This window comes from Amphibalanus amphitrite, unplaced genomic scaffold (genome assembly GCF_019059575.1).
Source record: "Amphibalanus amphitrite isolate SeventyFive unplaced genomic scaffold, NRLGWU_Aamphi_draft 000808F_arrow, whole genome shotgun sequence".
Taxonomy (NCBI): domain Eukaryota; kingdom Metazoa; phylum Arthropoda; class Thecostraca; order Balanomorpha; family Balanidae; genus Amphibalanus; species Amphibalanus amphitrite.
Window position 1 is genome coordinate 146,263 of NW_024882302.1, and position 27,383 is coordinate 173,645.

Below are 27,383 nucleotides of genomic sequence, written 5' to 3' on the forward strand. Positions count from 1 at the left end.
GTTGGCCCACTCTAATTTTCTCAACACGTGTGCCTTACGTGTAGTGGAAGACAATATCTAAATTTGTGCAAAATCGAAGGCTACCCATTTTCACAAATTACATTTAAAGAAATTAATTCAAAATAAAATAAATTAAAAATCACCAAAAATGTAAAAGTTGTCAAATTCAACTAGCATACCTCCTTATGTACACGTTTCAGTTTGTTTGAAATTAATAGCTTCAAACATGTTGAAGCTATAGATCTTTCAAGATTGCAATACACGTCCAATTCTGCTCAAAAAGCAGAAGTTTAGCGACTTGTATCTCTGTAGCCCGAGGGCATATGACAAAATCCTTTCACCCTCAGAGGTTGCACACAATAGCCAATAAGTATACCAAGTTTAAACAAAATCGCATATGGTGGCCGATTTTGGCTGTCCCAGTTGACATGGAATTAGTTGACATTAGTCAATGGGGAAAAATGAAAACTGCTATTCTTGCGCTGGGAACGATCTCCAGCTATCTCAAGCACACAGAATCGTGATTTAAGGCACTCCTTGCAAGGTTACATGTGTCATTTTTGCAATGTTGACCTTGCGTGGCGTCATTTATGACGTCATTAGGGTCATATTAGTTTTTCGTCAATAACTCCCGATCAAATTGAGTTAGCGAGTCGGGGAAGCCACCAATGGACTCAGGAAGACCTGCCAAATCGAATGATGTGCGACCTGACCTACTTCGACCAATTTCGTGACCTGGGACGCTGACCTGACCGTGACCTGAGGTCAACACCTAAGTTAACCTCACCCAAACAAAAAGTACATCATTCGACGCGCTTGAGCAAGGCGAACACGATGCTGCCCAAATCGCGGCTCTGCGGTCGTTTTTTGCGAAGTTATTCACCAAAAACGCAACCGTACCTTGGGGCACTTGACCTGACCTCTGAGGTCACCGGTTGACCTAGGACCTTAAAATCGGGTATCAATCTCTGCGTCACGTAACGGCGCACACGCTTGTTTTTTTCGCGACGCGCTAGCCCCACCAGGGGCGAAACGGCGAGGAGGGTCGTACCCGCCCCCCCCTCCCCCTTGGCCGACGCGTATGTAAGTACATGCCGGCCGAGTTTTGTAGAAAACCAATAGGTCCGGCGAGGGTTAAATCGTCATCAGACATAATTGCAACTTTCAATGGGGGAAATATCAAAGTCACTCTTCGAAAAATAGGTCAAGATGTCACTTGATCAAAATTTTCAAAAATTGAAAATTCGAGATAGCAAAAATGTTTGATAGTTGATTGCGAGTTGAACAGTATAAAGTTTGTATCATAGAAAACCAATAGTTTCTGAGTTATAAGCCGCCAAACATAGGGTTGCAGCGTGACCTCCAGGAATTGCCTGAGGCTATATCTCGGAAACCATTGTTCGAAGCGAAGAAAAAAATCCTTGCCACTTCCCCGCCCACCACAACCCCTTAGTCCAGTTTTAAACGAAAAATAAAATATACGGGTGTCAATTTGATTTTTTGTCGGTCCATCGTGGAACCCCCTTCTCACAAGCAAAAGCGCATCGACCCCTGGTCGTGGCGTTTTCCACTCCCCAAGAAAAATAAGCCTCAGCAAAAAGCGGGACGCTCCCAACGGAGCTGGGGCGTCTCCGATGAGAAGGGCCTCCAGTCAGTAAAACATTCCCACCAGCAATGGACACCCAAGGCAGAAAATGGACGCCCCAACAGAACAGAGGAGTTCCCGTTTCCCAGCTCTTTTGGTTACATTGATCGTGCTTGTGAAATGTGTGTCGCGTGATACCATTTAGGATGTTATCGAAATAAAATAAGTATGCACAATGTTAAGCGAATACCAAGAAGCTCGCTATTGAAACTTCACATAGCGTTATATTAGTACAAACGATCGTTACTCAGTCATTTTAAGCAAAGAAATGCATAAATGAGAATCTGCTGCCAACATTTACTGATACACTTCGAATATAAGGACAGCATGTATCAGTGCACATTGGCCGTTTTCACGACGGGCTATCCGGTGTGTGCACCTAATTTGACCAAATCTGCATCTAATCTCTTTTACAACAAATACATATCTGTATTTTATGAATTTATTTCAGTGTTTTCATCGATGATACTCTCTGATAATACCACAAAGCAGGCATATAAGTAATTAGTGCAGCACTAGCTGATAGCTAGTAAGAGACACACTGAACCTGATTTGACCAAATTTGCACCTAATCTGCACCAAATGTGCACCAGATGTGTACCAGATGGCCGTCGTGAAAACGGCTATTGTCTACCGGCCTGTTCGATTTATAGCATGAAATCGGCCCTTCGATTTACATCGCATCATGACAACATGAACTTGATGGCCTGTCCGCGTTGCAGGTCGATGCCGATGGCTGTGTCCGGATTCGTGGTGGGTCTCCTGATCGTGTCCACCTCGGCCGTGTTCCCGGTGGTGGTGTCACGCCACGCGCACCTCCGCACCGCCACCAACTACCACATCAGCGTGCTGTGCGTCTCTGACTGCGTGGTCGGCCTCACCCTGGTGCTCTACCCGACGGTGCGCATCCTGTGGCCCGAGCTGGGCCTCTCCGCCGGCCTGTGCGTCACCGTGCTCTCCATCAGCTCTGTGTGCTTCACCGTGTCCAACGGCGTCATGTTCTGGCTGGCGCTGGACCGGCGCACGGCCATCCACCATCCGCTGGTGTACCCGCTGCTGGTGACGGCCTCCACCGTGCGCTGGGAGCTGCTGCTCACCGGGCCGCCGGCCCTGCTGCTCGTCGTTTTCACCCTGGCTACGCGCCAGCTGAGCGAGCCACCGCTGCCGGACATCATCCCCAAATGTTTCACGGCCTGGCACCTGGTCGTTGGAGACGGCGCGTTCTTGCTGAACGGCGTCAACCTGCTGGTGATCGGCGCCACGCTGGCGCTCAGCGTGGACGTGCTGCTGGAGGCGCGCCGGGTGCTGCGCGCCGCCGTCGTCCCGCTGCCGCACCAGATGGCTGAACGGGTCCGCCTGCGCCAGCACGTGCGCACCTTCTACTACTTGCTGCGTGTGCTGGTGCTGTACGGCGTCTGTCTGATCCCGTACAGTGTGTATGCACTGGTGATGGCGTGGTGGGATGTGCCCCTCAGCACCGACCGCTCGGAAAGGCTGTGGAACGCCTTCATGGTTCTGCGGGCCGTTTTCAACCTGGCCGACTCCTGGGTCTATTGCAGCAACCCTGAGCTGCGTCAGGCCATCCTGCACCTCTGCTGCCGCTCTCAGTTCGGCCTCTACCCGTAACTGAAGCGTTTAGGATGGAGGCTGGTGGCAGAGCCGCGCAGCCTGGCGACGAACGATAGCGGCGAGCGCCACAGCTCGTTTTTTTTTAAGCCGTTTGACCCAAAGCTCCTTATCGAAACTCTCACGAGAGTTTTGGCAACTTCAGCGTCTGGCCAAGAGTTTCTTGCCGCTAAAATATTCAATTTCAAATTGTGCTCGGTAAATACATAAAAATTGTGTCTTCAAAAATGAGTTTAGGGGAGAGTGGGGCTATGCGTTGCACTTTTTGGTCTTCTGCACTTAGTGGCCAAGCTATTCAATGAAATTGCACCAAATTTGGTCACATGCTAGCTGAATCAATTTGGAAAGCACATGCAAGCTTTCACTTCTTTGCGACTATTCACTTTTATGTGAAATTCAGAAAACCAAAGCAAGATTTTTGGGGTAAGTTGAAAAATTGTGGGGCAACTTGATACACGATATGGGATAACATGTTACACTTCTTTTTTCGTAGTTTCTTCATCATTAGGTATAACTGTCATTGGCCGTCCTATCGGAACCGATCGTAACCCTCCCTAATGGATATTACTAAACATGCTTTCCTTTCTCGAATTGAAAGGCAAGAACAATAAAGCATAAACCATTAACCCTCGCCCGCACATGCTATTTTCCCATCCTAGAACGCACATGGAGGGGGTGGTTGCCACCCCCCCCCCCGCGCCATTTCGTTCCTGTTGGAGATAGAACTTAGCAGTAAAGACCAAAAAGATTCCTTGGGAAGAGACGAATCCAATGATACCCAGTTTTACCTTCTCAGGTCAGTCATTGACCTTCCAGGTCAGGTCAAACTAAAAAATATTGCTGTTTTGGGTCACCGTTGGATATCAAGTGCGCTGCTTATCAAATACCGATGACGATGCTGTTTTCTGGTGCCAAGCCAGCTAGAACCTCTTTGTCACACTACCCGACCAGAATTTTGCTGCTGAGGTCATTTCAGGTCAAGTTAGGTCAAGGTCAATTATATGTGTTTGTATGTCTGTGTGTGTCTGTGTGTATACTGATGTGTGCACCGATTGTTTTTGGGTCCATATTACATGAAATCATGATCTGAGAAGCTTTTACCAAAAATGCAGTCAAAAAACTTCACAAAAAGTAAATTCAGCTTGCCTAAAACGCAATTATCTTAGATGACCTAGGTTGACCTTGACCCTGACCTTGACCCCTGTACATCGTCGAACAGCATGTTCCATGATAGGTGGGAGGTAAGACTGGCAAAAAAGGCCGAAATCAGGGTGTCAAAAGCTCACAAGGCCCATGGCAAGCGAAAGATGTTGAGAATTGGCCATTTGGGTCATGACATGACCTGAAAAACAAGGTCATATCTCCGAAACCAAAAATTACAGAAACTTGAAATTTTCAGTGGACATCAAGAAAGGATAGAGGAGCAGCTATACGAAAAATCAGCCTTCTAGCTCCAAAAATGTTGAGTGCAGAGCAGAAAGACTACCTGGGGGGGTGGCAACCACCCCCCCATGTGCGGGCGAGGGTTAAACATGCCCCGGCCCTGCGGCGGCCGACTTTCACAAGACTGAACTCAAGTGTTTGTTTACATGAAGAGGCTAGTGCGTTTTACTTGGTGATCTTACAAAAGAAATCATCGCTTAATTTTGTGAACATACATCCAACATTCTTACACAAATAACCTTGACAAAAAAGAACCCAAAGTGTTGGCCAGCAAAAAATACTTTTGCTGTCACAACTTACCCCACTGCGCCGACAGGGCGACATGGAGTTCCACCAGGTCTGAGCCTGCAGTGACATGTAAAATGTGCGTAACCTTTCTGCTAGCGTAAATATTGGCGCCATATCCAAGAGTATTTTTAAAGATATTTCCTTTGTAACAACTTACCCCTGTAACAGATAGCCCCACTCTCCCCTACTATGATGACATCACGTATGGCAGCTCGCACCCGATGTCCGTACGGTGAAAGTGTCAACGAATTTTAGAAAAAAAAAACTTCCGTTTTTCACTGTTACCGCGGTCAGAATCAAGTAAGCGGTTCTGTCCATGGTAGTTATACATTACATTGCACTGCAAGTTCCACAGCATGACATCAGCACCGTTTCTATGTCCAGTTCCAAAAAGCACGCATGGAATTTATCGGGAATTAATCACATGTTAGAACTAAGCGATATTCGATTTTCTCAGGTTCAGTTTTTGTCCCTTTTGCTCGCTAAAACGAGCGTTAAGCCGAAAAAACGTACTTGGAGCAAAACCGGTTTTGAAAGAAAACGAACTATAGTAGCCACCACCATACCCCGCAATGAAGCAATGCGGGACTATAATGAAGCAATGCAATGAAGCAATGCGGGACTTATAGTGGCGGATCTAACTAAGGGGAGGGCAAATAGGGCCTCTCCCAAACGGCAAAATTTTAACATTACGCCTATAGACAGTGCATGGAAAGAAACGCTAAGTTGTTATGGTTTACCCCTCCCAAATCTCTGAGCTGGATCCGCCAGTGTGCGGGGCCATTGGGACGGCGCAAAGAAGATGGCACAGCTAGTATGCGCAGGATGCACAACACGCGTCTGAATTTTTCCCCTATTTTTTTTTTCTCCTGCACTAACGGCAGCTCCATTTACATCCAGTTTTGGACATAAATGGCAATAACAAGCTCCAGGTTTGGGGATAGAAACATAAAATTACTTGAAGAGACCTGAAACAGGCAGTTCGTTTTAACCCGCGCCCTGCTGGGGGGGGGGGTGTTTGAACACCCCCCCTTGTGGTTTTTCGCGAATATCTCAAAAACGGCGGCGCGGAGCGCCGCCGTTTTTGGTACACCTTATCATACATCAATTCTACACATGTTGTGAAAATTTCAGATCAAGGTCATGCAAGGTCAGGTCACCAGGTCACTTGAAGTGACCTCACCTCATAAAAAGTTTCAATGTCTGTCATAGCTACACCGAGTGACCGATCGCTTTGAAACTTTCAGCGATTGCTAAGGGCAATAGCATGTACAAAATGCATATCTCAGAATTTTGATATCGATGACCTAAGGTCAGGTCAATTTTGCGACCTCCCCATTATAAGTCAATGGGAGAAAATTGAAATGCGTCTCTTTTGGACGAAAGACATTATAAACACTCCCAAACACCGAATTACAAGTGTTTTAGACACACTGAACATGAACATGGTGTCCGTGACCCTTGTTTATGCCCTGAGGTCATCTTAGGTCACGAATGGTATCTAACAGTTTTTCGCAAATAACTTTTGATAGAGGCATGCTAGAGCGATGAAAATGCCTTATATGTGTTCAGCTCGACGATACGGATCGACTGATATGCAACATGACCCTTTCCGGTCAGGTCATGACCTTGACCTGAGGTCAAATTTTCAAGTTGACCTTTCAAGGTCAAGTTATAGTTCATTCGATGCGTCTTGACGAGAGGAACACGATGCCGGTAAAAGTAAGCTCGCACAAGGCTTGGGTCAAAAGTTATTGCAGAAAAACTGTTTCCGAAAAAATCGGCTATTTTTGCAGTTTTTGCCCCCTGCAGGCAAAACCGTTGACGTTAGGTCAAATCTGAGAGAATTACTCAGAAAGGGCGTTAAGAGGGCTATCGAATGCACTTTTCCGCGGCGCTGTAGCTCTATTGGTTCCCGAGTTATGCGTTGGCTTCTTGGAAATTTTCGACATTCGACCTGGAAATCGGCGAAATTTTGCCTTCAATGACCTCTGGTGACCTGACCTTTGACCTGACCAAAAAATTGACCGAAGTGATTTCGTCATTATTTTTTACGCTCTTTCGAACGCCGCCTTCCGCGTATCGCTACGTGGCCCAGGAGCCGAGTTACAAGGGGGGGTGTTCAAACACCCCCCCCCCCCCAGCAGGGCGTGGAAATCCAGGACCCCCAGCAGGGCGCGGGTTAATGGAAACGTCAGATTTTGAGTATGTAATAGCAGATGTAGCCGCCACGGCCTCAGCCGTGGGCCAAACCGAGCGCCCTCGTAGAGTCTAAACGCTGTGCCGTCAACTGGACCTCTATTCGTCTGCAGCTGGTTCAGGACCAGCTCTCGAGGCAGTCCGAAACTGTCCGTTACTGACCGGACACAGACACACATACAATGCAGCGGTCAGTACACATCCAAAACCGATATGTCCGAACAAAACGACATATTGTGAGCCGTGCATTGAACATAACATGATATAATTAAATATTGCTGCAATTTTAGAACCAGTGTTGATATTAGCACTATCATTTACTCGATTAATTCACATTTAATATTTCAACGACATTTTCCGTACAGTGATTCAGACACAAGTTTTAACATACCGGCTGTTCACATCTCCGGCGCTCAACAAATCGATCTCATCACGAAGATCTCTCAGTCCGGTGTCCACACGATCCGTCACGGGGGAGCCCACAGCCGCCACAGCTCGGCCGCCAAACATCCCCGGACTCACGAGCCCCGCACTCCGCGGTGCTCACTCTGCCTAGCGAAAGCAAAGCAGGGTTTCGGAGTCGTGGTAGTGCTCTTCCGACTCCGACTCCGGGCTCCTGACCGACTCCGACTCCGACTCCGACTCCGACTCCGACTCCGGGTCTGATACAAAGGACAATGGTGGCTGCCAAAATTCCATGTAATATGATGCGCCATGTTAGGCCTACAAGGTGTCCGGAAATTCCTGGCGCTTTTCAACATTTTTTAAAATAAATAAGTGCCTTTGGTCGCTAGATACTCTACAATAGAACAAAACAATGACCAGGAACACCAAGTCACATGCTTCTGCTAAGTGCCCATACCGATTTTTAGCCAAATCGAAAGACCTCGCCGTTTCCCGTTAAAATGTTAATTAGTCGTTAACTCGTTAACGGTGCAAAATACCACCCCAAAGAGGTACATTTTCGGAATCAGCGCATCGAGGAGGCCCTGTATACCGATTTTCAGCCAAATCGAAAGACCCCGCCGTTTCCCGTTAAAATGTTAATTCGTCGTTAACCCGTTAACGGTGCAAAATACCACCCCAAAGAGGTACATTTTCGGGATCAGCGCATCACGGAGGCCCTGTGTACCGATTTTCAGCCAAATCGAGAGACCTCGAAATATGCTGCTGTGAGGCTGATATTCGTTGCTGCTGAATTGACAGACGTGTCACGTGACACTTGAGCGGCGGCTGGCTAGAACAGTCGCCGGCGACTCCAAAATGTTGGAAAAATTGAACTTTTTCGGCAACGCCGACAACTCTTCAATGATTGGCTGACACGACTGCTACGTCACACCCCGGCGACTGGTCAGCTCAGCTGATATCGACAACTGCGGAGTTGCCGGCGACTGACCCCGGTCGCTGGCGATCGCCGGCGATGTATTTAGGGCCTTGGCCGGCGACAGTTGCCGTCGCCGGCGACACTGTTGCCAGATGGCCGAGCTGAAAATCCTTCAAAACAGCGCTCGAAAACCTCTAGAAACCTCTGATGTCAGAATTTTTGTCAATTGGATACGGCAAAAACCTCTGACTAAGCCTCTGACTAGCTACTTATGATTGCTTCGGTCGAAAATGTATCGTACCGACGGTTGTATAGTCGATTAAGACTCTGAATCCGACCTGAAAATAGACGAGATTGGTTCTATTACATCAAATAGTTGTACTATATATGATATAAGTACCTACGCAAAACCGTTCTTTTTCCAGCATGACAAAAAGTATTAAGATGGTTTCAACTCGAGTGCGACCGGAAGACATTGGATTTTTCTCAAACGGTTGATAAAAACGTCTTGTTTTAACTTTTAACCGACTCCGGCTGCGAGCTGGAGTCGGGTCGGAGTCGGTGAAAATGTGTAGATTCTACTTTTTCAGTCATATCTATTATCTACCGACTCCTCTCGGACCTGTTTCCGACTCAACTCCGCGTCCCTGTAGTATTATCCAAACTAACTAGCCATTTTACTCAGATTTGTTTTTCAATAGAAAAACACAATTCTAAAGAATAGTGTTTTAACTATTGACAACAAACCTTCGGTTACTTACCAAAAAACATATGTTCTGCCGTATCGTTAAAATTTGTTTCTAAGTACGTATTTGACTACTTAGTGAATTAATACCTAACGCGATAACGCAAAAATCAATTATAATTCAGCATAGTAAGTTAATTATAAAAGGAAACGAAAACTTTGAAACCTCTAGAAATCCCTCTGCCCTCTGTTCGTTAAATTTTCCCTGAAACGGACTTTAAAACCCTCTAGATTTGAGGGAAACCTCTGAATCTGGGCAACAGCGGCCGGCGACCGGAAAAGTTGCTACCGTGTCCGGACAAAATTTCGTCTGACATTTTTTCGTCGGACAGTTTTTCGTCCGCAGATTTTCGTCCGACTTTTTTTCGTCTCGCATTTCTTCGTCTGTACATTTTTTCGTCTGTGCATTTTTTCGTCTCTACATTTTTTTTCGTCTGTACCTACATTTTTCGTCCGGACATTTTTTCGTTCGTATATTATTTCGTCTGTACATATTTTCGTCCGGACATTTTTTCGTTCATTAAATTTTACGTCTGTTCACCCAAGGTTGAGTGAAAACATACTACAATGCTATTCAACTGTGGAGGCAAATGACGTCATAATAATACTCGAGGCGAAGCAGTGCAGTGCCGAAGGCAATGCCTTAGGAGAGATTACAGGCAATAGTAAGTCAAATATTTTTAGGTAAAGTGGTTGTGTATCTGGCTTCAGGCCGAAGGCCTGAAGCCTGATGCATAATCACTTAACCTAAAAATATTTGAGTTACCATTGCTTGCAATCTATTCATGCAAGTAACTTTTTCCTTATCCCCTGGTAGGCAAACATCAGTAGGTAAGGTTAGGTAAGGTTAGGTTAGGTTAGGTTAGGTTAGGTTAGGTTAGGTTAGGTTAGGTTAAAGGTTAGGTTAGGTTAGGTTAGGTTAGGTTAGGTTAAGTTTGGTCAGGTTAGGTTAGGTTAGGTTAGGTTACGTTAAAATTGTAGACGAAAAAATGTCCGGACGAAAAAACGCACAGACGAAAAAATATACGAACGAAAAAATGTCCGGACGAAAAAATGTACAGACGAAAAAATGTACAGACGAAAAAATGCACAGACGAAAAAATGTACAGACGAAAAAATGCGAGACGAAAAAAAGTCGGACGAAAATCTGCGGACGAAAAATTGTCCGACGAAAATCTGCTGGACGAAAAACCGTCATGGAATCGTTGCTACGTGTGAAAGGGCCATAAAAACGCGGAAACCGAAATCACGCAGAACCCGAAAAAACGCTGATAGTGTAGCCTGAGCTTTACCCCGCGTTCGATGTCTCTCGGACGGCGAAGATTCTATGTCGTCCGGCCAATCACGTTCCATAGCCGCAGCCGAGCCCCCACTGACCTTGAACGGGATTGGACGGAAGGCGTAGAGTCTTTGTCGTCCGAGAGACATCGAACGCGGGGTAAACCAAGATACCTAAAAGAAACCTCTAAAAAGAAAGAAAAGAAAGAAAGAAAGGGGTAAACCAGGGGGGCGACACGGCTATTCGCGCAATGTATTCATTGATGGGCCGCGCGGGGCCTCGCGATGACGCGGCTGGAGGCAACTGCTCAGCGCGCTAGGATACTTCTAGTTCTGGCGGGGCTGGGCGCTGAACGGTGTGCAATGAATGGGTTATGGTCGGGCAGACAGAGATGAGGTATTGAATTTGAATTGACATCAGCAATCGGGTGGGGAAGAACGTTTCTAATCGACCTTGGGATGGGATGGGGAAAGCCGAAAATATCACGATCGGCTCATAGCTCCGACAGGGCCGGGTGCCGTACCATGTGTAGTATATTTTGGCGGGCACACAGAGATGAGTTATTGGATTTAAATTCACCTTACCATCGGTTTCTGGTGGGGTTTGAAGACGTTTTTAGTCATGCTCGGAGTGGGGCAACCCATTGGCGGATCCAGGGGAAGGCATTTGGGGCAAATGTCTTCCCCCACAACCAGGGCAGCGCCCGAAATCGCTTTTCGAGAATAAAATAAAACTTCACAACTTTTTTGAGGAAATGTTGGTTAATCACACTGCACAGCAGTGCGCAAGGAATCGAAATCCGAGTTTTTTTAAATTAATTCCGAGAAACCTTTTTGGGGTGAGCCCCCGCAGTGTCCAAGACCGCTTCCTGGATCCGCCAGTTGTGAATAAGTCACGGTCGATACCGAGCTTCGGCGGGACCAGGCGCTGTATACGTTGTTCTTTCAATGAAGAGGTGGACAGACACCTAGCCCCACATCCTACTGCTCTACCCGTGCTTCTGTCGGTGAAGCACTGAAACATCACGGAATCCCATAGGACCTGCGAGTCGACGAGCTGTGGCCGCTTTGGCCGCCGGGTACTGCAGCTCCCTGGAGTTGCCTGGGACCAGGGGGCGTCGAAGTCTAGTTCCTACCAACCTGGCACTCCCATGCCTACGTCACCACGAGGACGCCCGAGGGCATTTACATGTTGAAGATAGGGAAATTGCCATAGTTTAGAGCCGCCTGGAGGGCAACCTTGAGATAGATGATAATGTAAATGTGTGCTAATATGATCATCAACATGTTATTTATCCAAATCCAGGGCCAATTAATCGATATCTTGTCACGTTTTCCAGTGGTGATGCGCTAACTTTCGTGGTTCTTGCAGCCAATAAGGGTGTTTCATAGTGCGATTCAGCCGCATTATCGACTTTAATGCCATAAACCGCCACGGAACATATGATTTGCAGCTCCCTGGCGTGATAGCTGCCAGTAGGGCTCCGGAGTCGGAGTCATGAAGTCGGTCGGAGTTGACAGTTCTGACCTGAGTCGTCGAGTCGGAGTCAGAGTCGATTTTAAAAGCTGGAGTCTGAGTCAGTCACCGAAATTCGATCCCCTCCGCAGACCTTTCAGGGTTCCGTAGTCGGAGTTGTAGTCGGTCGGAGTCGACAGTTCTGACCAGAGTCAGAGTCAGAGTCGATTTTGAAAGCCAGAGTCGGAGTCGGAGTCACCAAAAATTCATTGCCTCTGCAGACCTGCTAGGGCTGTGGAGTCGGAGACGGAGTCGGTCAGAGCCGACATTTGAAATCAAAGTCAGAGTTTATTTTTGAAAGTCTGAGTCAGAGTCTGAGTCATCAAGAAATCCATGGACGATCCGCAGTACCATGCAGTAAGGGCGCTGCCGATCGATGCCCTGAATTGCCTATGATTTATGAATTGAATGAATAGATGGTAATTAATTAGGTACCTGCTATTATTTATCCCTTGCCACTTGGAGAACTTACTTTCAGTAGAAAAAGACGCATTATTTGTTTGTTTATTTATTGACAAATATTTTTGAGCAGTTAGGGATACAGACACAAAACACAATGATAATAGCCACCTCGCTGGTGCAAATCATTGCTAGATAGATGTTGAAATGTGTTGCCATTGAAGAATCTGCTGATTTTCCTGGCGGCTCTCGTTTTCAAGTAACTACTGGTCTTGTAAGATCTCTTGATTGCTCACCGTCTGGCGTATAGTTCCAAGGTTTTCTGAAAGCTAATCAAACGTTATCATGGCTGCTCTTGATGGCATGGCGATTGGCGCTTGCTGGTTCTGGGCTCTTCATTGGTGGTTCTTGCGTCTGATCCTGTTGCTTCATGTTCCAGCATATCACATTAAATTTATAATGGAACAGACACTTCTACCTTTTATTTCACTATCAGTCGACTTGCATTTACCCCTGTGGCCTGCTGGCCCTTTTATTTCCACGATAGAATCTACCAATTATTGAAAAAGCGTCGGATAAAAAAGCAAGAAAAGTATGTCAAGTTAAATAATTGCGACGGTCCTAGAAAACCAGAAAAAATATCAAACAGCCTGTCCATCTAACTCCCCTCACTTCATAACAAAAACACAAACCACGCAGCAAAACATGCGAAAGAGTCCTTAGCAACGCCTCAGCAACGCATTTGTCTGAAGTGCGCAATATGTGTCACATCTGGAAAATTTAGTAGCTATTTGATTATTCAACTAGAATTGGACTATATAAGCTAGGCTTTTATATAAAAATTAAGTGTTTGCTTATCGAATTTATAGTAACTGGTTGTTTAACTTCGAAATAATGATTTATTACAGAAAAAGCTTGTTTGCGACATATTTGTAAAGAAACAACGGAAATAGCTTTGACTCGTACGCTATTCTAGTACATTTTTGGTAGAAAACTTCGTCCAACCTTATGTTTTAGGGCCTTGCCTGGGACCGATGGCAAAACAACAGCTCCGGCGGTGCCCCTATGGGCTGTAGTAATTAGTGAATTCCCGTAATGTAGAGATCATATCCTCAATGATCTCCATTACCATTTTATATTCCTTAACAGTATGACAGACCAATTATGCTTGCCTACGTTCAGGCATTACCTCTGATGGTCATATGCCCAGTACAACATGTGTTGTCTGTCAAACAACAATCGACGACGGGATCCCTTCTCATCATCTCTTAAGCCATCGGTTGTCAATTCACCCCGTTTCCCTAAAAATAAACGGTCAGATTAGGCCTGGGTCCTTACGACCCCTCTAGATTCGCCAGAGACGGGATCGGATCGCCGTTATTGCACCCGTCTCAGTGTCTTTAAGTTTAATACTATGACAGCTCTTCGACCACGGACGTCGGACGGGGTGATCGTTCCACGAATGTACGCACCATCCAGGCCTAGGATGCATCGAGGTTTAAAAGAATGCAGTCTGTAGATCAATCAACATAACAATGGTGGTATGCAACCACATTAATATATTTCCCCGGCTCCCGCATCGTTCCAACGCCCCTCCGTAATGCATTCGCCTTGTGTGTCCGCCGAGCCGGCTTGCCTCCAATGACGTCATCGGCCGGCCGGCGGCGTTCAAGGTCAAACGGCTGGTGTCCTTACCTGGAGTTCTATAGCCTTGGGGTCAGTGTTGCCAGGTCTAGAGGTAAACCTCCAGATCTAGAGGTTTTAGGGGACCGTTTCGGGGCTCCTGGAGGTTTATGAAAAATGCCGGATTCTAGAGGGTTTTCTAGAGGTAATCTGAAAATGCGAGAAAAGACAATTAGCATCAAAGTCTCTTGAGAACTATTTAGGTACATACTTTCATGTTGTTATCCTTAAGTATTGCATGCGTAAACACACTTTTAACAGATTGAAGGAAACAAAAAACCTACTTTTGGCTTGTTCACTATTGAGGCTCTGGCCGCCGGCTGCAGCTAAAAGTTCTCGATATACCATGGGCACCGTGGGCATCAAGGCTATGTAAACGAGGCTGGTGCCCACGGTGGGCACCAAGTCCACCAAGTTCTGTGGACAAATGCGAAGGCATGCGAAGGATGAGTGAATTATCTTGATTGGGGATACAACCGGGTCTTTCAAAGCCTGCTGCCAGCTGCTGACAGCGCGCTGACGTCACACTTTGGGTCTGTTCCAGTCGCACTTCCTAACACCTCTAAACTCCTCCAAGAGCAAGATAGAGGAGGCTGGAGCAGGACCCTCCTTTGATTTGTAGGGGCTAGAGCTGACACTGGAACAGGGAAGCAAGGAGCTTAGAGGTGTTAGGAAGTGCGACTGGAACAGACCCTTTGGCAGTGTTGTAGCAATGGGCTTGATGATCATGTCATCACGCGCTGGCAGCGGATGGCAGCGTGCTTTGAAACAGCGCCACGGTTTGTGATACGGAGGTAGGTATGGAGGTACCTATATATATGTTACAGGGAGTATGAGAAATCAGTTAGTTTGCAAACTACCTAGGGAGTTTGCAAACTCCCTGAACGATCAGGTAGTTTGCAAACTCCCTAGGTAGTTTGCAAAGTACCTGGTCGAACAGGTAGTTTGCAAAGTCCCTAGTTAGTTTGCAAACTCCCTAGGGTTGTTGCAAACTGTTATAGGTAAAATGCAACAACGACCAAACAACAGCCATATACGAGTACACAAGACGCGATGAATTTGTTCTTAGCTCAGAATGAAGCTTGGCAGCAATGGTGCATAACGAGACGATGTGGTGTTTTGATGACGCTCTTTCGCAGCTAACTATTTATTTTTGTCTTGCTCGCAAATATCATCTTACAGATTAATGTCTGCCTTTTTTATTGTAGTCGACAACATATTACGTTGCCATCCACCTCCTTTCCTTGGACGTCAGCGGCCTCTCCTCCACCGGTCTGGCGTCCATCTAAAAGCAGATGACGTCGCCATGTTCGGCGTCTTCCACGACTCGAGAGTTATTGCCGCTCAACGCTTCCTCCCACTCCCGGAACCTCTGATCGAACAGTTAGTGAGACATCCCCACAGAACCACAGAGCAACCACAGAACAGAAACTGCGATCACTATGCTGCCTCTCGTCTCCACACTCCGCTCAGCACTGATGACCCGCCAGCATGTGCACCGTCCACCAGCCGTGACCCAACAGCGCCTTTCATCCGTATCCCGCAGGCACACACTGACCTGACCTGTCAAGCTCAGGGCAGTCGACTGCTGGCTAACAGGATCGGGTGGAAGCGGGGCGTTGGGTTGACTGGTAGGTACTATCATATATTTTTTGTTTTTTCGAAACTTAAAAAACTTTTTTGATTTTTTGGGTAATATATCCAATTTCATTTTTCATTTTTGGGGGTCAAAAATCAAAAATTTTAAAAATCCGAGATTGCAAATTTGTAGCCCTGCTGATTTCACACCTTTTATGTCTTGATCATTTTTCTATATCTTCAAAGCTGTAGGTCTGACAGCTCTTCTCGCGAAGCACTTTTTCGGTCGAAAATGGCAGAACATTACGTCATTCTGACATCATTTATGGCCAACCTATCAAAGCCTCTGGAAAATTTTGGTCACAATGTGTAAAATTGATGCCCGGAGAAGTCCTGAAAGTTTGATGGCGATAGCTGCAGCCGTTTAGGAGATATTGACGGAAAAGGACAGGGGGGCCGTTTCGGCCCCGCCCCCCCCCTACGGGGCGCGGGTTGGAAATCAGGATGTCATCTTTAGTCAACCCAACGCCCCGCTTCCACCCGATCCTGTTAGCCAGCAGTCGACTGCCCCGAGCTTGACAGGTCAGGTCAGTGTGTGCCTGCGGGATACGGATGAAAGGCGCTGTCGGGTCACGGCTGGTGGACGGTGCACAGTGCTGGCGGGTCATCAGTGCTGAGCGGAGTGTGGAGAGGCAGCATAGTGATCGCAGTTTCTGTTCTGTGGTTGCTCTGTGGTTCTGTGGGGATGTCTCACGAACTGTTCGATCAGAGGTTCCGGGAGTGGGAGGAAGCGCTGAGCGGCAATAACTCTCGAGTCGTGGAAGACGCCGAACATGGCGACGTCATCCGCTTTTAGATGGACGCCAGACCGGTGGAGGAGAGGCCGCTGACGTCCAAGGAAAGGAGGTGGATGGCAACGTAACATGTACTCGACTACACTAAAAAAGGCAGACATTAATCTGTAAGATGATATTTGCGAGCAAGACAAAAATAAATAGTTAGCTGCGAAAGAGCGTCATCAAAACACCACATCGTCTCGTTATGCACCATTGCTGCCAAGCTTCATTCTGAGCTAAGAACAAATTCATCGCGTCTTGTGTACTCGTATATGGCTGTTGTTTGGTCGTTGTTGCATTTTACCTATAACAGTTTGCAACAACCCTAGGGAGTTTGCAAACTAACTAGGGACTTTGCAAACTACCTAGGGAGTTTGCAAACTACCTGTTCGACCAGGTACTTTGCAAACTACCTAGGGAGTTTGCAAACTACCTGATCGTTCAGGGAGTTTGCAAACTCCCTAGGTAGTTTGCAAACTAACTGATTTCTCATACTCCCTGTAACATATACATCATAATCAGCGGCAATGGAACAGAGGTTTCTAGAGGTTTTTACAACATTTTCTGGAGGTATTGGCATCACTCGACCTGGCAACACTGCTTGGGGTAAACCTCTTATCCCTCTTATGCGATTCCAGGACAAATCTTCGTATGGCATTTCTTCGTCGCGCAATTCTTCGTCCGCATTTCTTCGTCCGCAAATCTTCGTCGGCGCATTTATTCGTGTCGCATTACTTCGTCTCGCATTTCTTCGTAGGTGCAAAAATTCGTAGCGCATTTCTTCGTATCCGCATTTCTTCGTCGGCGCATTTCTTCGTAAAGCATTTTTTCGTCCACGCATTTCTTCGTCTACGCAAATCTTCGTCCGCATTTCTTCGTCCACGCAAATCTTCGTCTGCGCAAATCTTCGTCCGCAAATCTTCGTCCCCGCAAATCTTCGTCCGCAAATCTTCGTCCGCATTTTTTCGTCCACGCATTTCTTCGTCTACGCAAATCTTCGTCCGCATTTCTTCGTCCACGCAAATCTTCGTCCCCGCAAATCTTCGTCCGCAAATCTTCGTCCGCAAATCTTCGTCCGCAAATCTTCGTCCGCAAATCTTCGTCCGCAAATTTTCGTCCGCATTTTTCGTCCACGCATTTCTTCGTCCAACCAAATCTTCGTCCGCAAATCTTCGTCCGCAAACCTTTGTCTGCGCTATCTTCGTCTCCACAAACATTCGTCCACAAATGTGGTTCAATAAAACCATGAAGAAATATTAGACAGTCAAGTGAATGACGAATTTAATGCAAGGAATGGATGATCGAAACTTTTGAAGACAGGTAGATGAGGTCAGTCAGGTGAAGCTATTGGATTTGGGAGCCGACGATCGTACGTAACATTCCTCATTTGTGTCCCGGACATTTTTTGCGGTCGTTGAATGACAATATAATCTCTTGTACCCTCGCCGGCATAGGCGGCGCGGAACGGGGATGGCACCGGGGCACCGTTCCCCTCTTTAATTTTGGCCTTTTACCAGTAGCCCTATGGGCGTTGCATGGAAAGCATGTTGGACCAAAAGTCGGCAGTGCCTAGCCCCCCAATTGAATATGTTCCGCCGCTACTGCCCGCCGGACCTATTTGTTTTCTACGGTACACGCCGGCCGAGGGGCGGGTACGACCCCCCCCCCCCCCCATCGCCGTTTCGCCACTGGTGGAGCTAGCGCGTCGCGGAAAAAGACGAGCGTGTGCGCCGTTACGAGCCGCAGAGATTAATACCCGATTTTAAGGCCTTCTAGGTCAGGGGTCGGCATACGGCCCGCGGGCCGGATCCGGCCAGGTGGGTGACGGTTGGATCCGGCCCGCGACCAGCTGACGTCCGGCCCGCGGCTGGTATCAGCGACTTACATCGTGTTCCGGCCCGCGGTTCCTTCATAAATCGACTCCGATAAAAGTGACTCAAATGTGCTTTGGCACAACAGTTCTGCCTTCGCACACTTCATGAGTTTATAAACACCATTTGCGGGTGTTTTTGTCTAATTCTACTTCTAGACAAAACTTGCAACGGTAAGATTTGGTCAGCAGCTTTTGCGCGCAGCATCAACGACTGCTGCAGCTGCGTGCACTTGGCGGCTTCACGTGGTCTACTCGCTTAACCTTCCAGGCGGTGTGTGTGTGTGGGGGGGGGGGGCGGGCCGGAACACGATGTAAGTCGCTGATACCAGCCGCGGGCCGGACGTCAGATGGTCGCGGGCCGGATCCAACCGTCACCCACCTGGCCGGATCCGGCCCGCGGGCCGTATGCCGACCCCTGACCTAGAAGGCCTTAAAATCGGGTATTAATCTCTGCGGCTCGTAACGGCGCACACGCTCGTTTTTTTCCGCGACGCGATAGCTCCACCAGTGGCGAAACGGCGATGGGAGGGGGGGGGGTCGTACCCGCCCCTCGGCCGGCGTGTACCGTAGAAAACAAATAGGTCCGGCGGGCAGTAGCGGCGGAACATCTTCAATTAAGGGGGGCACGGCCTGCCGACTTTTGGTCCAATATGCTTTCCATGCAACGCCCATAGGGCTACTGTTAAAAGGCCAAAATTAAAGAGGGGAACGGTGCCCCGGTGCCCTCCCCGTTCCGCCGCCTATGCCGGCGAGGGTAAAAGAGATTATATTGTCATTCAACGACCGCGAAAAAAAAGAATGTCCGAGACACAAATGATATGGAATGTTACGTACGATCGTCGGCTCCAAATACAATAGCTTCACCTGACTGACCTCATCTACCTGACTTCAAAAGTTTCGATCATCCATTCATGCATCAAATTCGTCATTCACTTGACTGTCTGATATTTCTTCATGGTTTTATTGAACCACATTTGTGGACGAGTGTTTGCGGAGACGAAGATAGCGCAGACAAAGATTTGCGGACGAAGATTTGCGGACGAAGATTTGATTGGACGAAGAAATGCGTGGACGAAAAATGCGGACGGAAATTTGCGGACGAAGATTTGCGGACGAAGATTTGCGGACGAAGATTTGCGGACGAAGATTTGCGTGGACGAAGAAATGCGGACGAAGATTTGCGTAGACGGAGAAATGCGTGGACGAAAAAATGCGGACGAAGATTTGCGGACGAAGATTTGCGGGGACGAAGATTTGCGGACGAAGATTTGCGCAGACGAAGATTTGCGTGGACGAAGAAATGCGGACGAAGATTTGCGTAGACGAAGAAATGCGTGGACGAAAAAATGCTTGACGAAGAAATGCGCCGACGAAGAAATGCGGATACGAAGAAATGCGCTACGAATTTTTGCACCTACGAAGAAATGCGAGACGAAGTAATGCGACACGAATAAATGCGCCGACGAAGATTTGCGGACGAAGAAATGCGGACGAAATATTGCGCGACGAAGAAATGCCATACGAAGATTTGTCCGGTTACGCTCTTATGCGGCCTTGGCTAACTAAAAACCAAGCTGGAGCCAGCGCAAACGAAGTTTATTTTGATATTGATATTGATATTGATTAGCGAATCTTATCTTATCCTCTTATCAAGGTATTATCGCCTTGTAGCAAATATAGCCTTGGAAAGTACCAAGGCCAAGGCGACAAAATAGGAAGAGTACCTACGCTTGGAGCCGGAGGGGCGACTTGAAAGGAGAGGTTAAAGGTTGGATAGTGTAGCTCAGAGGAGGTTGAGGTTGGACTGGTTGGAGCCTGGAGGAGCCACTAGAACAACCCCACTGATATTGGAAATTGGTCCGAAACATAGGTAAGTCTTGATGTTTCGAGTTATGTATTGTGTATGCATGATATGTATCAGTCTGGTGAAAGCGTGTCCAGATAAAGTTGTCTTGACATTTTTCGTCGGACAGTTTTTCGGGCATTAGTAGAGCAGACGTCACACGAAGGTTTTCCAACCGAGGAGAGGCGCTGTAGGTTTGTGGGGTAGGTTTGTAGGTTGTAGGTTAGGTTAGGTCAGGTTAGGTTAGGTTAGGTTTGTTAAGGTTTTCCTAGAAAGAAGCACCTCCAGGTATGGCACCTCTCCTCGATTGGAAAACCTTCGCGTGATGTCTGCTCTACTAATACCGTTTTTTGTATACAGATTTCAGTTATTGTCTGCTTTTTTGTCTTGTTATTTTTCGGTCTGTAGGTACATATTTTTGTTTGCACATTTTTTCATCTGCACTTTTTCATCTTTGCATTTCTTGGTGTGTTCATTTTTTGTCAGACATTTTTTTGTCTGGACATTTTTTTGTCTAAAAACTTTGCATCCGTGCACCTACTGTTTTAACTCCAAGGTTGAGTGAAAGCAAGTGACGTCATAATCATAGGCGGCGGAACGATTTGAGACAAGGGGGGCACCAGCTCAAGGAGCCAAACCTAGGGTACCCCCAAATCCTGTTTTCTCATTGGATTTAGGCCACTTACTTTTGGTCACAGCCCTGACACGATGTTTTTTTTTTTACTAAACGAAAATGGCAGTTCACCCCTGTATGTGTGGTTAACTTTAAACTGATCCTCAAGTACCTATGTGTTTGTCTCTTCCTTGTTGTCGTTTGATAAATTCCATTTATCCTACATGTATCAAATTCCCAAGAAGCCATCGCAGTACTAATCAGTGGCGAATCCCAGGGGGGAGGTCACATGGGTCATGACTTAGGGCCTGGGGCACCACATGCCTGCCAGGAGCACCACAGGCCTGACAGCCTACAGGGGCACCACAGGCTGAGGCCTGAAAGCCGACAGGGGCACCACAGGCCCGCCAGGGGTTCCACAGGCCTAGCAGGGGCACCATGGGCCTGTCAGTGGCACCACAGGCCTAGCAAAAGCACTACAGGTCTTCCAGGGGCACCACAGACCTGCCAGGGGCACCAGAGGCCTGCCAGGGGCACTATCGGCTTCGCAGGGGAACCACCGACCTCGCAAGGGCACCATGGGCCTGTCAAGGGCACCACAAGCCTGTCGTTGGCACTTAAGGATTGTCAGGGGCACCACAAACCTGTCAAGGGCACCTGCGTTCTAACAGGGGCACCACAGGCTCACCAGGGGCACCACAGACCTGTCAAGGCCCAGGGACACCACAGGCCTAGCAAGGACACCACAGGCCTGTCAGGGCCACCACGGGCCTGTCAGGGCCCATGGGCACCTAAGTCATGTCAGGGCCCACCGTAGGCTTGTCAGGGGGCAGGGTAGGTAGGTACCACAGTCTTTCCAGGGGCACCAGCGGCCTAGCAGGGGCACCAGTCATCACATGACTAACCAAAAATAAAGAAAATAAAAAAAAACTGAAAATAGGACACCACCAAAATTAAGTGGCCGAAATCCGTTGAGGTTTTAATTTTGGGTATAGGTAGGGGCACCACTTCAATTCATGACCCTCCCCTTGGAGTTTTCCCGAATCCGCCCCTGGTACTAAAACTAATAACTACATCAAATTTAAGGGGGGGGGGCACCTTGCTATTGGTGCCCCCTTGCAGAATTCAAGGGGGGGGGGGCACGGTGCCCCGGTGCCCCCCGTTCCGCTGCCTAGTTATGGTCATGATAATACTTGGGGCGGAGCAGTAGGTAGGTAGGTACCTACAGTGCCGAAGGCAATGCCTTAGGAGAGATTGCAATACAGGCAATAATAAATGCAATATTTTTACCTTACCTTACCTTATCTTAGGATTAACAGAATTTAGAGGCCTGTATAGACCTGTTGATCCGGATCTTAACTCTTAAGTACTAGCTCGCGGAAGGTTACCTACTGGTCGTCGAAGGCAGAGGAGAAGCGGATAGCTTCCCAGTGGATGTCCAGTCGGGATTTAAGCTGCCTGGGACAGTATCTCCCGAAGTATTCCACGGATGAGACAAGTTACCTACTTTAAGTCCTTAGCAACTCGCGATTTAATTTGATTTGTGCTCAGTTAAAAAGGAAAGAAAATAAATGTTAGGTGCAGGGATGCGGAGCCGGAGCCGGAGCCGCCGGAGCCGGCATATTTTGCCCGGAGCCGGAGCCGGAGCCGTGAAACAATATAGCCCGGAGCCGGAGCCGGAGCCGGAGCCGTCAAAAAAGGGGGCGACTCCGGCTCCTTTTCTTAAAGGGACCCTCCCACCTTAACATTAGTTTTGAGTTGAGATAGCCAAGTTTGCGGCCAGGCTCAGAAACCACCATTTATCCTGGTCGCAACCCCCGCAGCTTTATGGTGTTCAAGAAATTTCTTCCCTTTACTTGCAGGGTGGGACCAGCGTGGTCCCTATCTCTTAACCATTACGGGAATCTGATGACGTCATCAGGCTTTCGAACGTCCGTTAAATGTTTGACTAAAACGTTTTGTAGCACGCGGTGGTATATGCTGCTTTGCGCGCAACAAATGCCGCACTTTCAAATAAAGTCGCAAGGAACAGCGAAGATCCCAAAAGTAAACAAAAGTAAAAGTCTAATATCTTGAAAACCGGTGAATATTTTTCGATGAAATTTGGTAGATATTCGTTTTTGCTCTTTCTGAACCGAGCGACATCACTTTTATGCCAATTCATTAACTTTTTTTGAAGGTGGGAGGGTCCCTTTAAGAGGAAACAATTATTTACCTAGTTCGGTTTGACAGCACAAGGCGTAAAACAATGTGGTATTCAAAATAGCCTTGTTATACAAGTACAGAAGCAACGTGTACCATTCCCATCGCCTTTTTCTTACACCCGTATTTAATTGATCGCATAGGGGATGTACTGAGTAGAAGCCGGAGCCGGAGCCGCTGGAGCCGGATCATTTTATTCGGAGCCGGAACCGGAGCCGGAGCCGCCATGACATTTCACCCGGAGCCGGAGCCGGAGCCGATTTTTTTTTCTCCGGAGCCGGAGCCGGAGCCGGAGCCGTCTGAAATCTCCACGGCTCCGCATCCCTGGTTAGGTGACCACTTAAAGGGACTATCATTCCCACCTTTACATTAGGATTGAGTTGAGATAGCCAAGTTTGCGGCGAGGCTCAGAAACCACTATCTATCTTGGTCGCAACCCCCGCAGCCTCGTGGTGTTGAAGAAATTTTTTCCTTTCATTTGAAAATGTTCCCTGTACAAGTCCCAATCTCTTAACCATTAACGGCAATCTGATGACGTCATTTGCCTTGTGAACGCCTGTCACGCAATGAAGTGAAGTATCACTTGATTTATGAATAAGCCAATCAGAGATACTTTTGCTATTGTATGAGCCGCGTCATATTTGAGAGCAAATATATTTGCTGCCAAATTTCCCTCCACATTGACGTGAAGTAAATCCTTCATTACGTCACAGATCCGATCTAAAAGACGTCACAATGAAATATAAAAGCCGCAATATCTCAAAAAGTAAAAGATGAAAACGCGTAAAAACTTGCAGAATTCGTCACTATATCATGAGTAGCATTTCCGAATCCTAAACGGTACTTTTAGAAGGTGGGATAGTCCCTTTAAAAGTGGAAATTTATGTAGATGTATGCTCAGTTAAAAGAAAGCTATAGAATATTAAGTGATCGCTCATCCCAAGTGACGGTGCCGAGAAGATCGGAGTGAGTTTGCCCCTGAACTAACTGTATCGTATATCACCGCCCTCATTTTATTTTCAGAAGCTGACAATGGCAATGAATGGGAGCAACAAAGTTGCCTCAGAGAAGCAAAAGATGGTTCAAGAAAAATGTCTTGCAATACTCACTAATATGCTTAAAGATGAAGATAACAAGTACTGTGTGGACTGTGATGCCAAAGGTAAGATGTCAAGGCCCTCCATAGCCAAACCTGTGGATCCGGTGATTGAACTGTTTGGTTTTCGAGAATATCTAAAAACCAGTAAAACACCTTTGGGGCGATAAACGTGCGAGCACGAGTGTGAGCCCTGCACGTGCGCTAGTGCGAGCGGGTACTTCCAACTGACTTGTGCACGGCACCCGGTTTGTATTGTATTGTATTGTATTGTATTGTATTGCGTATTAGAACCCTCCACACCGTGGCTGTTACCGTTCCACGTCAGTTACAGTACAACATAAAACTCACACAACATCCATTTGCGGCCACAGTACAATCATCGATAAAATGCGCTAAGTAATTAAAAAAGAATAAAAGCATGATACAAAGAGTGATTCACAAGGCTCGCAGAGCTGCTTTAAAAACGTTTACGTCGGCGAGTCCCGCACCGAGCTCGGAAGCGCGTTCCAGGTGGCGGCTCCGCGATAAGAGAAGGCTCTCCGGCTGGACTCGAGTCTGCAGCGCCGCAGGTGCAGGCCACCGCCTTTGGAGCCTCGCGTCGTTCGGGCGGACACCTCACTCCGAGGCACCAGGTATTCCCGAATGCCGGAGGGCGCCCCATCCGTGCGAAGGGCCTTCCACACTTTGACGGCGTCTCGGCGCGCCACAAGGGCGCCTATCCTCGGCATAGAGTCGGCGTGATGTGCTGGTGTTTCTTCACACCAGACACGACTCTAGCAGAAAAGTTGATAAGTTTTTGATTTTTTGTTTGCATCTGACTCTTGCCTGCCCTCCCCATGCACACAAACAGTATGCGATGTGAGGGAAAACATATGCCTGAACTAATATTTTGAGAACATCCCGGGTGAAATAGTGTCTAAACCTACAGGGTGGAAAGTAATTACGCGAATATGTATTTTCTTACAATTTTGACCGTCAGTGGAGCATTTTTATGAGTACGGGCTGTCATGGAACATAATTGGTCGTGTTTGTTGTCGCCTCATCTACCAAAAGTGACCTAACTTTGAACAATGACCTGGAAGATCGTAAACACCTCTCGACTTAAAATGGTGCAGACACCATACGCTGCACAAGACCGAAATGGGCAAAGAGCTCAATTTGGAGCTGCCAGGGAAAGCGTTTGTGATTATTTTCGCTGGACTGGCGGAGAAGGGATTCGTAGCGGTCTCAGCACCAGCATTGCACAATTATACGTTTTTTAACATAATAACACTTGAGAGGACTTAAAAAGCAAAGCCGTCCGCGGCAGCAACCCCTCGGCGAATTCTGTCGCCGGGCGGGTGGTCACCATGTCGGCGACAAAACGACGCCAGTCGACCCGAAAACTGGCAAAATAGCTTACTCTGGCCGGGTACCCGATCTAGGATATCACGATTCGCACATTAATACGCAAAAATTCGAAAATTAAGTCGTACAAACCCTCGGGATGACCAAAATTCACGAATTAACAGCAGAATTGTTAATTGAAGCTTTTCAAAGACAATCAAAGATGGACAGAGGAGGACAGGCAGCTGGATTTGTGGTTGGGTGAGATATCTGTGAAACTGTTTCATCCGTCAAACCTGCAGAACAACTGCTCTGAGGGCTGCTGTTGCGTCCTATGTCCCGTCCGTCCCAACCTTCAAACATCCGGCAAAGGAACACATCAGTGGGTCACGAGCCCCCGGGTGGTGTCAGAATTGCGTGTAGCGCTAAAAAAGGTCACTAAAAATAAAGTATACAACCGGTGGAACATCCTCCAAGACGAGTGTCTCTATCTAATCCACCGTGCAACGAAAGGGGCAAAATGACTGAGCGCACTTTTGTGCCTGACGCAAAGAAACTGCTCTTCGTGATTGGTGAAATCCTTACTTTCACGGCCAACAAAACGCAATACTGGTGCTGTGAGAACCTGTTTTTCTTCAGGACATACAAAAGCTGATCTGGGAAACGCCTGGGCCTCAATTCGATTAAAAATCTCCAGATGACTCCTCAGGAGACCGTCTAAAAGCTGCAAGGAGCCACCAATACCGATTACCTCACTGGACAGCTCCATAAGGTGTGGGCTGGGCTTTGGCCAACAGATCTTCACATGCTGATGTAAATCATGCCGGAACGCCTATGTCAATGCATCGCAACTAGATAAGGATAAAGTAAAACATATATTGTTTATGTCACCGCCGTTTTTTCATTACTAGAAGACGAAAAAGTATGTTCGCGTAATTACTTTCCACCCTGTATACTAAGGAAAGAGTATTTTGTTGCATTTTTTTTTTACAAGTGAAATATGACCCTCCCTGGACAGGGTCGCAGCTCTAGCTCCATCAGGGGCCAAACGCGAGGTGGGGGGTCGTACCAACCCCCTTGTGCCGTCGAAGGACTCAAAATGGCCTGTGCCGGCGAGGGTTAAGGAATTAAATGTAAACCACTCTTTTAACTCTTGCATGTTTTTTTCTAGCCTCATCCGTAGTCCGGCCAGACCGGAATCGTCAGAGGGCGCAGAGTCTATATGCAGCGTGTCGGCTGCATGCGAAATCAATACGCAGTGTGTTAAATGTGCCGGTAGTTTTGAGGTAAATAAAAGGAATATTATTGGGCCGATGATAGACCCCTGGGACACGCCACACGTCACAGGCAGGTTTGTCACACCGCCCCTTACAGTCTGTCGTCGGTTAGTTAAAGGGACCCTCCCACCTTAACATTAGATTTGAGTTGAGATAGCCAAAACGGGGTCCCTGGCTCACAATTACCGGTCTCGGCACTCACAACATCGAGAAATGCCTTAAATCAGAAATATTGAATTTCAAAATTGCAGCATTTTGATTCAGAGGGGCTAATGCTTAGGAATACCCCTCTGAATGTGTGACGTCAGCGCAGATGTCTAACGATTTTTAAATGTTTGACTAAAACGTTTTGTAGCACGCGGTGGTATATGCTATTTGCGCGCAACAGCTGCCGCAAACGCCGCACTTCTAAAATAAAGTCGCTAGAAACAGCGGAGATCCCAAAAAAGTAAACAAAAATAAAAGTCTAATATCTTGAAAACTGGCGAATATTTTTCGGTGAAATTTGGTAGATATTCGTTTTCGCTCTTTCTGAACCGAGCGACATCACTTTCATGCCAATTCATAAACTTTTTTGAAGGTGGGAGGGT

At 47.3% G+C, this 27,383-nt stretch overlaps 1 protein-coding gene across 2 annotated transcripts in view; it reads left to right on the top strand.

Annotated features, from left to right (window-relative positions):
• The first annotated feature begins 19,993 nt into the window (after positions 1 to 19,993).
• The window catches only part of LOC122366459 (stromal membrane-associated protein 1-like), an 80,420-nt gene continuing 73,030 nt past the window's right edge, over positions 19,994 to 27,383 (top strand). Inside the window, exons 1-2 of one of the 2 annotated variants that reach the window (XM_043338749.1) lie at positions 19,994 to 20,303; positions 24,115 to 24,253. In XM_043338749.1, coding sequence (XP_043194684.1) covers positions 24,124 to 24,253 — 130 coding nt within the window. In that variant the 5' untranslated portion in view covers positions 19,994 to 20,303; positions 24,115 to 24,123. Of the gene's footprint in view, positions 20,304 to 24,114; positions 24,254 to 27,383 lie in introns of those variants that run through there. The other variant, XM_043338750.1, reaches the window with a different exon arrangement.